Here is a 12,066-nt window from a genome sequence, read left to right on the forward strand (position 1 = left end):
AGTTGGATTATTTAGTTAAATCTTATAATCGAGTGAATATAAACACCATTCAATTGTTTAATTGTTTCTAAGTTCAATTAAACTTTGTTTAGTCGAATATAGCTTCAGTTATATATCAAACTACTGTATATTCGATTGAGTAATTTGATTCCTTAATTTTTTAAATTCATGTATTTGTTTAATTATATAATGATCTTTATTGTTATTTTTTAAATAAAATCTTAATTATTATCGCCATTGCATTATCCACACTTAAGTAAATAGTACCGTCGAGAATATCATTGTCGTTGCGACTTTTTTCCTACTCAAAAGCGGTGTCAAAATACGTGGCTTGAGAATTACAACTTGTCTCAAATAACATGTTTCAATTTGAAATTTTAAGGTAAAATTATAAATTCCATGAATAAAAAGTCTTATATAATCAATGCTTAACTAAAAGTAAGTGACAAATTTTTACCTCATATAATTAATCAGTTTATTCTGAAATTATTAAAAGATAAACTGTTAATGTTTTAAGGTCTATTAACATTATTTTTGAACTTATGCCATCACTCATGTTTATTTATGTTTAATAAAATAATTGTAAACTATTACAGTATTTTACATTTACTTATTATTGTAAGCTCTTTAAATTGAAATAATTAAAATAAATTTTTCAATAGTTGAGAAGAAATAATAGTAAGTATGGGCCCAACTCCCAATACATCTTCTTCCTGCTTCTAGTTTCCAATGCTTTATGCCATATATCTTCTCTTCAAACTAACAAGGGTATACAAGTAAAATCAACAATTACTAAACCAGAAATTTTAAGTAAACTGGTTTAGTTTGCTATTAAAGCAGTTTATGGCGGGCCATGACGTGACCCACGTAGCTTTTCCCTTGAATAAATGCTAAAATCGAAAATTGTAGGCAGCTAATATGAATTGTGTGAAAAGTCGGAAAAACAGAATAAGCTTCCAGTTTTGAATAGAAGGACAAAACCAATAGTCCAACCAAAATCAAAATCCCCAAAAATGGCAGCTACAGATTAGAAATTCTCCGGATAATTCGTCTTCCCCCTCCGGCATTTGAAAATGGATCCGGAGCAGACCTTTATGCGGGTGCAGGAGCGCTTTTCTGAGATGCTCACCCCCAAAATCAGAGCTAAGTTGGAGTACTTTTTCCTCTTATTGGCCATCACCCTCTTCTGTATCCTCGTTGTTATGCACGCCAATTATGTTCAGCAGGTTTCCTCCTTCATCATCTCTTCTTCCTTTTTTTTAATTCGAGAAAAATTGTGACTCGGTGGTGATTATTCACTTTTTCCAGTGAGAATTTGGGCTTAATCGTTTCAATTCCATATTACTACATAACTATTCTTTTTTAATACTATGATGTAAATTTTACTCTTTATTATCATTGAATGCTGCAGCCTGGCTGTTCCAGTGAGTTCTCTATTGCCCAAATGTCTGATGCCCAGCTTATTCTGATTAAGGTAGGAAATGATCCTTCTTTATGTCGACATCTTACTCTTCTCCTTAAGTATGGCTGCTGAGCTTCTGCTAACTTTGTACAACGTTCAAAACTTTCATGTTCAACTGATTATGATGGCTTCTCAGTTTTACCTGCCCTCCTGCAGATCACCAGCGCTGGCTTGTGGGCTCATAATGAGCCCAATAATCAGGAGATAGACTCCCGTAATAAAGAAACGAGTGCTGAAAGTGAAGAACCTACCAATGTGGATGGCGGAGGTTCACCTCATTTGGCTGCAAATTCATGGTTGAGCTGGATAAGCTCTGATGCAAAGATGGTGAAATCTCGACTAGAATTTTCGAAGACTGATAGTGATGTTTTAGAATCCCAAAGAGAAAATTCTATCAGCAGTGAAAGGTTTAAGCCAGCATCTGATGAAATGGTGATAAAAGCCAGTGAAGACGTGCCCCGCAATAGGTTTTTTGTTTCGCCAAAAGAATCTCTTAGGGCGGCTATATTCCATATTGGTAGAAAGTGGCATGGCCGTTTGTCTTTCTTTCTGAGATTAGCAAGGCGAATTCTTGGAGGTTTATGGGTTAGATTATGATGATAGCTTTATTCCTTTCCCTTTCTATGAATTGGTTGCCAATGGAATCTGATATGTCAGGAATCCATATGCACTTCTTTTTTTTGAGATATTATTTTACGCGTCAGACATACTTTGCAAAGCAGTTCTAAATAACCGGTGCCCCATACTCATGCAGGATGTTGCTGGTATTAATCTGAATTTCGATATTCCAAAGTGGCTAAAGATCTTACATTTGGACAGGTTCAACTCCTATGCAGGTAGATGCTTTCTCTGCCCATATCTTTACCAGACTTTTGGTGACATTTGGTGTCCATTCAATTTCGAATGATGAGATTTTAGATTTTTGTTCTGCAATCCCATGGATTTAGTTATGCTTCTCAACCTATTCTGTAAGCCTAGAAAATCTATGCCGGGATGTTTTAACTTCTCCTCGAAACCCAATTTGTTTCTGTTAGATTATCCTTAATCCTGACATGCTTTTGTTTCAAAGTTTTCCTTAAGTTTAATTAAGGTTGTTACATGAGTTCTTGAATGTGTTTACTTCAGAGAGTGTGTCCTTGTGGACATTAAAGAGTATAATACTCCCTCAGTCAACAAAAAAATTGCTATGTTATGGATGGCACAAGTTTTAATGTGTGAGTGGAGTAAGGGCAACACATTAAATGTGTGGTGGGCATTGTGAGTTGTGTGACCCTACTTCTATAAATGGAAAGTGGCAATTATTTTTGGATGGGCAAAAAGGAAAATTTTGTGGACAGAGGGAGTATATAATTCATTCTCATGCAATCTTATTGTTCATTATATTAATATCTCAGTGCAGTGGCTAGAGAAGAGAAGCAAGGCATTTGAACCAGCTTATTTGTATACAATGGAAAAGGTTTAACTTTATAGGTTCATTTCATTTCTTGTTTACCTTTCTCCATTGAGCCATTCCCTGTTTTCATCAAGAATATTGGTAAATTACATTTTGCATCTGAAACTTTTTAAGATTTACCCTTCAGGAGGCAGCGTGTCCTTTACCCTTCTCTTCAGCTATTTTTTATGTGATGCATTATTGTGTAGGGTTATTTTTTGTTGCCTGAAGAGGCTAGATCAAGGCATGGAATTCGTACAATTAATATCAGTATTTCAGCTCGACATAATTGCTTTGGCAACCGGTATTTGCTCTTTCTTACTTTCTAGATGAAAAGACTGCTCATTTGCTTGATATTTTTCTTTTGCATAGTTTGAGCTAAGGTTTCAAAGTCTTTTGTATACTCTGTACATAGAATAGGTTTTGTTGTTACAATATTGTGGAACTGTAAATAAATTGCCTCCGGTTTATGCTGTTACTACAACAGTCCCTCTCATTCAGGTATTAATTGATACTTTTACTGGGCTAACCATGGTCGGTTGCATGTTTCTATGAGTTAGATATATCTGCATCATTTTTGCGATGCTCTATTGGTTTACGCACTTGTATGTATAGTGCACAGCTGCACATTTGACTGACATTAGACCGGGATTCAAAATGATTTAAATTTACATGTCCTTTTCACCAAAGTTATTCACAGTTCCATACAAGACTTGAAGTAGAAGATACCAAGTTAACTTGATATATGTATTCTGCTTCCAGTAAAATTTATTTACTTGAAATGAAATCAAATGTTGGATTATTGTACCATTATCACATTAAGGCAACTTAGATATTATGTTTCTAGATATTAACGTTAAATTGATATGGTTTTTATTCAGGTGGCAGCAGTTGTTGATAAACAGGGTTGTAGGATATGACACTATTTTGATGAATAGTTTATTGAATTCACCTGGCCAAGGTATCTAAGTACCTGTATGGCGTCAGTTTTAGCATGAATTTCCACCACAAATTTGAAGTTATATTTATACTATGTTGCAGGAAGAACTATTACACTCATGTGCTCTTAGTTATATTTTTCAAAGCTTGAAAATATCTCCTTGGTTTTTTTTGCTCTTTAATAAATCCATTCACTGGTTATTTATAACAGACTGCCAACCCAATTTGAATCTTGTACCGCTCTTCTGCCATGTAACTGTTTCTGAGTTAATTAATGGGTTTTATCAAATCAGCCAGTTCATGGTGTAACTTAATTACTTGCAACCGTTAAAACACTTATTTCATATGATTTTGCTATCTTAATCAAGCAAGGCATACCTAGTCTCGAGTGCTGTTATATATTTGTGTTTCCTTCCGTAATAATAGATGTTTTGCAATTTGGCAGGTTACCTTTTTAATTACCAAACAAAGGAGTTTTATAACCTTACCTATGCTCATGAGCAGCCTGAAAGTTCTGCAAAATTTGGAGGTGTAGTGTTGTACCACTTCCTCACTAAATTCAGGCATATCTAAGTGCTGTCTTCTGAAAAGTAAATGTCACACGATGATAAAACATCACATGCTCTTCTGCTGCTGTCTTTTGCAGACTATCTTGTGACCAAGTGCGGTGTATTAATGATGTCCCTATTTGTTTTCTTCACAACCACAATGTCAGTTTCATTTACATTGAGAGAGACGCAGACGCGTATGCTGAAGTTTACAGGTTTGTTTTGACAAAGGAGCTTTTATTTAAATGATTATTCTACTTTACAATGTAAGACTATCGTAAAAGTAGTGCATCATTAATTAAGTTTGCATCATTATGAATCTGAAATATGTAACTAGTATTAGACCAGTCAACATGAGTCTTACATTATGCTGTCATTACAAAAGTTACATGGTTGAATTGAAGAAATAGAGGTACACGACTTGTTTTGAAATATATATTGACCTTGATTAGAGTGTTGGGTAATGTATTGAAATGTTTCTTTTTCTATCCTTATTTCAGTGCAGCTCCAGCATCATGCTCGACACAGGCTTCCAACATTTCAACTGATTTTTGTGCATGTAATAGAATCGCTTGTTTTTGTACCAGTGAGCATGCAACTTCTTTTGGTGATCTTTTACTCCTTGTACCCCATTTTAAGTGAACTGACATGTCTCCTTATTCTGTGTCCAGATAATGATTGGAATACTATTTTTTCTATTTGAGTTTTATGATGATCAGCTTTTGGCTTTCATGGTCTTGATTCTTGTCTGGATCTGTGAACTCTTCACGCTTATCAGGTGGTTCCCTTTCCCTAGCTTCTGCCTAACAACAAAAGAAATATGAAAAAAGCAAGAGAAACAAGTTAAAACATGTGGATAATATTTGACTTCTAACTATGCCACTGTCTGCTATCTATATGTCTAGGTTGTAGTAAACTACCATGTGTGTGTGATCCACACCTGAAAACACACTTAACAACTACTGTCTGATAATTTGTATAAGATGTTTGGTATAAGTGCAGATAAAGTACTCAGACTATAATTTTAATCTTCTATACGCTGAGCATTCTTTTACTTATACAGTTTTTTCTTTTATATCTTGCAGTGTCCGTACACCAATATCAATGAAGTTCTTTCCTCGCTTCTTTTTGCTCTACTTTTTAGTGTTCCACATATACTTTTTCTCCTATACATATGGTAATATTCTAGTATCTTAGCATCAGATGATGACATTGTCCAAGTCATGATTATTCTGACATGCCATTGCTGTGCATACAGGGTTTTCTTATTTAGCTCTCTCAACTTCTGCTGCATTTATGCAACACCTTGTCCTCTATTTCTGGAATAGATTTGAGGTATAACGTGCTTCAGTCAGTATATGCTCTTTTAGTTATAATGCAGTATCTTGGAAGGTAGAATTTGAGTTTTTGAGTTTGAGGGAAAAACAATGTGAAGATACTAGTATGGAAAAGTTTGTTGCTAGATACCTACGGTTAAATTTTTATTGATGTCCTCCCATTAGTTTAGGGATTGATTTCTTATAAACTATCCTGGCAGGTTCCTGCTTTGCAGAGGTTTATGCAAAATCGCCGGTCACATTTTCAGCATCATCCAGATTTTCATATCACATCCTCTACTATTCTGGCGTCAACATTACGCATCACAAGATTAAATACTAGGAACCCCGGAGCTGTGAACACAGATATGGCATCTGTGCCTGTAGCTCGAGGTGGAGGAACGCCTAGAAATGCTGCAGCTGGTCCTGAGGAACAGCCCACTAATACGTTAGGCAATGCTGGCGAGCAACCCGTCGTTCGTCAGCCGGAGGGCGGAGGGAATCCTGGGGCCATGAGCTCGTTTAGTTCGCTGCTGTTGTGGATCCTTGGGGGAGCTTCATCAGAGAGCCTCAACTACTTCCTGTCCATATTTCGAGACTTGAGAGATCAAGGTCAGGTTTATGCAGAACCTCCACGGGCACCACAGAACAATGAATGAGGTATCCCTGGATATCTAATACTTGTGAAAGAGAGGATTAGCATTAACACATGGAGCCAAAATTCGATAGAGAAAGCAATATACCTAATACAAATGTTATTACTGCCATACAAGTGTGACTGCTTTTCCAGAACTTCCAAGTAAAGAAGGCAGTTTCTATGTGCAAATCCAACTCAGTTTTATGTTGTGACTTTGAATTACAAAAATAGGGATGAATAACTATCAGTTTGTTTGATGTAGCAACAAAGACTTGATTTTTGAGAAAATTCAAAAAGCCATAGACAGAAAGTAGGGACTTGTTTAGAGAGGGGGATGATTTATGTACAAAGTATGAACTACATGTTTAGGCCCTATATTATCCGCGATGCATATTTGCGATCCTTATACTATCCATTTTGCTCGTTTCAGGTGCTTTTGCACTTTTTCAAACACTTTTTGGACAAAAAGTACTCCTAGATCTATTAGGGACATTTTTACCCTTCAATGACCTGAAATGAAATTTGTTTTACTAAGACTTGAAATGAAATTTGTTATGTATATTTAATAGTAGTAGTGAATACTCTATGACTAATCAAAATTAATTTTGTTTTCCTATTTTAATTAGTGTATAAATTTATATGCTTTAGTTTATGATAAGTTTCTCTTTCGTATAAGGTTTCCGAATTTGATATACTTTAATTGGTGTATAAATTTATATGCTTTGACTGACTAATTTACCGTCATAATCTATACTTAGTCATTTATTTATATATGCATGTACATAACTTTAGAGGATTAAATATGTTTTATGTATGTACACTTAGTATAGCTATTTTAAAAATTATATATGTTCGTGAGAATGTGAAAATATTAATTACCGTGTAGCACATAAAACTTCACCGTGTCTATAGTAAAATTAGTTATATGTAAACAATTTCAATTCTTTATTAAGTTCTAATTTAATATGCATGTATATAGCTTTACAGGATTAAATATATAGCTATTTTGAAATTCATATGTTCGCGAGAATTACATCCTATAAAAAATAAATTTTAATTCACAATTCATAAATCCAGTCAAACTATATGGATTCATGAATTGGATTGGCTCAACTATAGATTCATGAATTGCACTATAACCATTCCAAATAATAATTTGAAAATAATTCGAATAAATCACAAATAGAAAACCCAAAAACATACAAATTTCATTTCAGGTCCTCGCAAAACAAATATCATTTCAGTGATTGGAGAGTAAATGTACAAAAATGCCCCTAATAGATTTGGGGTATTTTTATCCAAAAAAGTTCTGAAGAAGTACAAAAGCACATGAAACGAGCAAAATGGATAGTATAAGGACCACAAAAGTGCATCGCAGAAAATATAGGTCCTAAAAATTTTGCCCGTTCTCTCTTTTGCAACCTTCTAAACTAGAGTATGATTCTATAGAGTGAACTACAAATTTAGGACATATACTTTCACTGATGCACATTTGCGGTATCTATACTTTTAAAAGCTCATTTTCGGTCTGTATACTATAGTTAATGCAAGTTTCAAGGTAATATTGACTTTTTCTAAATTTTTTTGGACTAAATCACCCTCAAATGGTTTGAGGGCAAAAATGTACGTTCAATTATTTAGAATCTTTAAACGATATTTAATGCAAGTTGATTTTTTCCTCGGCTAATTTAAATTTGGGCATCTCTTAATAGGATTTCGCTGTAGTTTGGGTATGCAAAATGAATAGTCAAAATCAATATTTCAATTTAAAAAAAAAATCGCCGGCTACAATAAATTCTCTGATAAATTTATAAACGGAAAATTATCTTTTAAATCGTAACTTGGCTAAGTTTTGGTCAATGTCATAATTTTTAAAAATAGCAGATTAAAAATAAATCAGAACTTTTGTACTCTTTAATATATCTTGACGACTTACATAATACTAATAATCTAGAAATTGACAACCATAATGTAGAACAAAGCCAAATTTAGTTAGAAGTAACAAAAAATTATGATTTAAATGATAAATTTTATCAAAAGTTTAATGTATGAGATAATCGAGAAATGTACAAGATTAACATAATATAATTCGCTTATTTTGAAAGCTATGAGATTGACTTAGTCAATCAAAAGTTATGATTTGTATGAAAAATTTTGCGTTTATAAATGAAAGAGTGTCGTAATTATATTTACATAGTTAATGAAAACAGTAGAGTAAATAGTGTGATGAGTCGGCGAAAATTTGATGTTAGTGAATGCAGGAAAAACGCAGATCACGACACAGAGAATTTACGTGGTTCGATTTACTGAGGTAAATCTACGTCCACGGGAAGAAAAGAGAGCAGAGTTGTATTGCTTGATCAGTTTTCTACAGCTTACAATACAGACTTGCTATTTTGTATTTTATCTCTAGAGATCGAGAGAATGTCTAGAAGCTAACCCTATCTATTTGATCTAGGTTCTTATTTATACCAAGGACCAAGATCGTGGCATGCAGCTATTTACTAGGTAGTGGATGTCGTGGAGATCGTGGCGATCTTGCATGGGTCCACTATCCTGCATGAGTTAATGACTGCTTGACACCACTAAATAGATCATGGGTGTAGTGGAGGTCGTGGAGGTTCTGCATGAGTCCACTATCTCCCAGTTCGGTCGAATACTGAGACCGAACTGCTGAATTATTGCCGAGCAGCTGTTGCCGATCTGAGAGTAGAGCTTGATGCCGACCTGAGAGCAGAGTTTGATCGGTTGGCTTTTACCGAGCTGTAGGCTGGGGCCGAACTCTTTGGTTGTGCCGAACTGAACTCTGATACTCTTTAGTCATGCCGAACTGATACTCTTTCTTGGGCTTTAGGCTGATGGGCTTTACTGCTGTTGGGCTTGTTTAGTACCTTGTTTAGTACGTACTCCATCACTACCCCCCCCGGAAAGCGAAGTGAATCACTTCGGCATTCTGGATAATGGTACGGGGTAAGTTGATGTTTGTCCTTGGTCTGATGAAGTGAACTCTTCTTTGACCGGACTCGTCTTTGGTCTGATGAAATAAACATCTTTGACCGGACTCGTCTTTTGGTCTGATGAAATAAACATCTTTGACCGGACTAAGCTTGTGTCCTAATTTGGCGAGTTTTATCGCTCGGATTGGACCTTCCGTTGTCCTAATTTGGGGATCGGACTTTCCCTTGTCCTAATTCGGCGAGTTTTATCGCGTGGATCGGACTTTCCCTTGTCCTAATTCAGGCAAGTTTTATCGCGAGAATCGGACTTTCGTTGCAGTTCGTTTCAGACGAAGTGCTTGATTTTTAAGCCGAATTGTGGTCTTGTATCCTCTTTAGAAGCTTGGACTTCACCATCGTTGGCTTATTGCAGCTCGTTTCAGACGAACTGCTTGTTTAAGCTGAATTGTGGTCTTGTATCTTCTGTAGAAGCTTTGACTCGCAATCGTTGGCTTGTTGCAGCTCGTTTCAGACGAACTGCTTGTTTAAGCTGAATTGTGGTCTTGTATCTTCTGTAGAAGCTTTGACTCGCAATCGTTGGCTTGTTGCAGCTCGTTTCAGACGAACTGCTTGTTTAAGCTGAATTGTGGTCTTGTATCTTCTGTAGAAGCTTTGACTCGCAATCGTTGGCTTGTATATGTTCTAAGAAGGGGATCAGCCTTCGAAGAACAAGATACCTCAGTAACATTTGTAAGAGACGACACGCACAAAGACAGACAAAACACACAAACAAAACGCACAGAGACAAATAAAGACCAAGTAAACCAAATAAAACACATTGAGCAAACAGGACTCAAGACTGACTGACCGGACTGTCTCTTACAAATGGAACTTTTTGAGGTTGGAAATGTGCCATGTTCGGGGTACCGGTTCTCCTGACATGTGAGCTAATTTGTAAGATCCTTTGCCGAGGACTCCTGACACCCGATACGGACCTTCCCATGTGGGTTCGAGCTTGCCCAGCTTTTCTGCTCGGCTTACTTCGTTGTTTCTCAGGACGAGATCTCCCACTTGAAATTGCAGCTTCTTCACCCTTTGGTTGTAATACCGGGCTACTTGCTCCTTGTACTTGGCTGCTTTTATGCATGCCAATTCTCTTCTTTCTTCGGCAAGATCTAGCTCGGCTCTCAGTCCGTCGTCATTCATTTCTGAGGAGAAATTTAGAGTTCGGGGACTGGGTACGCCGATCTCCACCGGAATTACGGCTTCAGTGCCGTACACCAGACTGTACGGAGTTTCACCGTTGGAGGTTGTGGGTGTAGTTCGGTAGGACCATAGGACTTGAGGGAGATTTTCTACCCATTGTCCTTTGGCTTGTTCTAACCGAGCTTTTAACCCTTTCACCAGGATACGATTTGTTACCTCCGTTTGTCCGTTTGCTTGTGGATGAGAGACCGAAGTGAACCGCTGTTGAATATTCAGCTCTTGGCACCAATTTTTGAACGTCTTGTCGGTGAACTGAGTCCCGTTATCCGAGATGAGGATGTGGGGTATGCCAAATCGGCACACTATGTTCTTCCAGACGAAATCCAATGCCTTCGAGCTCGTTATCGTAGCTAATGGTTCAGCTTCCACCCACTTCGTAAAGTAGTCCACGGCAACGATTAGGAATTTCATTTGCCGAGGAGCTTGAGGAAGTGGTCCCACTATGTCTATGCCCCATTGCATGAAAGGCCAAGGGCTTTGCATAGTGGATAGATCGGTCTGCGGCATCCTTGGGATATTTGCATGGATTTGGCACTTCGGGCATGTCTTGACGAGCTGCACTGCTTCTTGTACCAAGGTTGGCCAATAATATCCCCATCTTAGAACTTTTTTAGCTAAAGCTCTAGCTCCGATGTGGCTGCCGCACGATCCTTCATGAACTTCTCTGAGGATGTAGTCCGTCTCTTCTGGTCCTACGCACCGCAATAACGGCTGGAGGTAAGACTTTCTAAAGAGGACTCCTTCATGAAGTTCGTACCGAAGTGCTCGGCACGTGATCTTCCGAGCTTCTCTCTTATCCTCGGGCAATTGTCCTTGATCCAGATACTGCAAGATCGGCGTCATCCAGTTCGGCGAGCTGGATACTGAATGTACCTCGGCTTCATCAATGCTTCGATGCATTAATTCTTCCGCCTTTGAGCTCGGATCTGAGGCCAACTTACTTAAGGTATCTGCTCGGCTATTTTCCGCTCTGGGAACGCGGATTATCCGAAAATAGGAGAAACTTCGGCTGATGCTTTGCGCTTTGTCCAAATACTTCTTCATTCTCTCGTCACGGGCTTCACTTGTACCCAACATGTGATTTACTATGACTTGTGAATCACAATGGACTTTGAGAGATTTGACGAGCAGACTTTGCGCTAACTGGAGTCCGGCCAGGAGGGCTTCGTACTCGGCTTCATTATTAGTAGTGGGGAATAGGAACCGAAGTGAGTAGGTTACCTCGTGTCCGTCGGGAGCGACGAGTAAAATACCAGCTCCACTTCCCATCTTGTTTGAAGCTCCATCTACGAATCCGCTCCAGCAGTCTGGCGGCTCTACTTCGGATTCCAAGGGCTGTGCTAGTTCGGCATTGGCAGAATTTTTCTGTTCGGCAATGACAGGGATTGCTTGATCGAACTTGGCCTCTGTAAGAAAATCTGCCAAGGCTTGTCCCTTGATGGCTTTCCGAGGTAGGTACTCGATTGAGTGTTCTCCCAGCTCTATGGCCCATTTGGCGATTCTGCCTGATGCTTCTGGCTTGGTCAAAAC

At 37.6% G+C, this 12,066-nt stretch overlaps 1 protein-coding gene across 3 annotated transcripts; it reads left to right on the top strand.

Annotated features, from left to right (window-relative positions):
* Positions 1 to 933: 933 nt before the first annotated feature.
* LOC121791268 (membralin-like protein At1g60995) lies at positions 934 to 6,745 on the top strand. Of its 3 annotated transcripts, none has more exons than XM_042189272.1 (14): positions 934 to 1,226; positions 1,412 to 1,474; positions 1,619 to 2,047; positions 2,217 to 2,298; positions 2,857 to 2,918; positions 3,104 to 3,198; positions 3,776 to 3,855; positions 4,279 to 4,362; positions 4,480 to 4,596; positions 4,882 to 4,967; positions 5,053 to 5,159; positions 5,467 to 5,558; positions 5,640 to 5,716; positions 5,919 to 6,745. In XM_042189272.1, exons 1-14 carry the CDS (start codon positions 1,074 to 1,076, stop codon positions 6,354 to 6,356), a joined length of 1,965 nt encoding a protein of 654 aa, XP_042045206.1. In that variant the 5' UTR covers positions 934 to 1,073; the 3' UTR covers positions 6,357 to 6,745. The 3 variants fall into 3 exon arrangements, with proteins under 3 accessions (XP_042045206.1, XP_042045207.1, XP_042045208.1); XM_042189273.1 differs by having other exon boundaries at positions 4,882 to 4,940; XM_042189274.1 differs by lacking the exon at positions 934 to 1,226 and having other exon boundaries at positions 1,599 to 2,047.
* Positions 6,746 to 12,066: the final 5,321 nt, after the last annotated feature.

The sequence above is a fragment of the Salvia splendens genome, unplaced genomic scaffold (genome assembly GCF_004379255.2).
Source record: "Salvia splendens isolate huo1 unplaced genomic scaffold, SspV2 ctg76, whole genome shotgun sequence".
NCBI classification, from domain to species: Eukaryota; Viridiplantae; Streptophyta; class Magnoliopsida; order Lamiales; family Lamiaceae; genus Salvia; species Salvia splendens.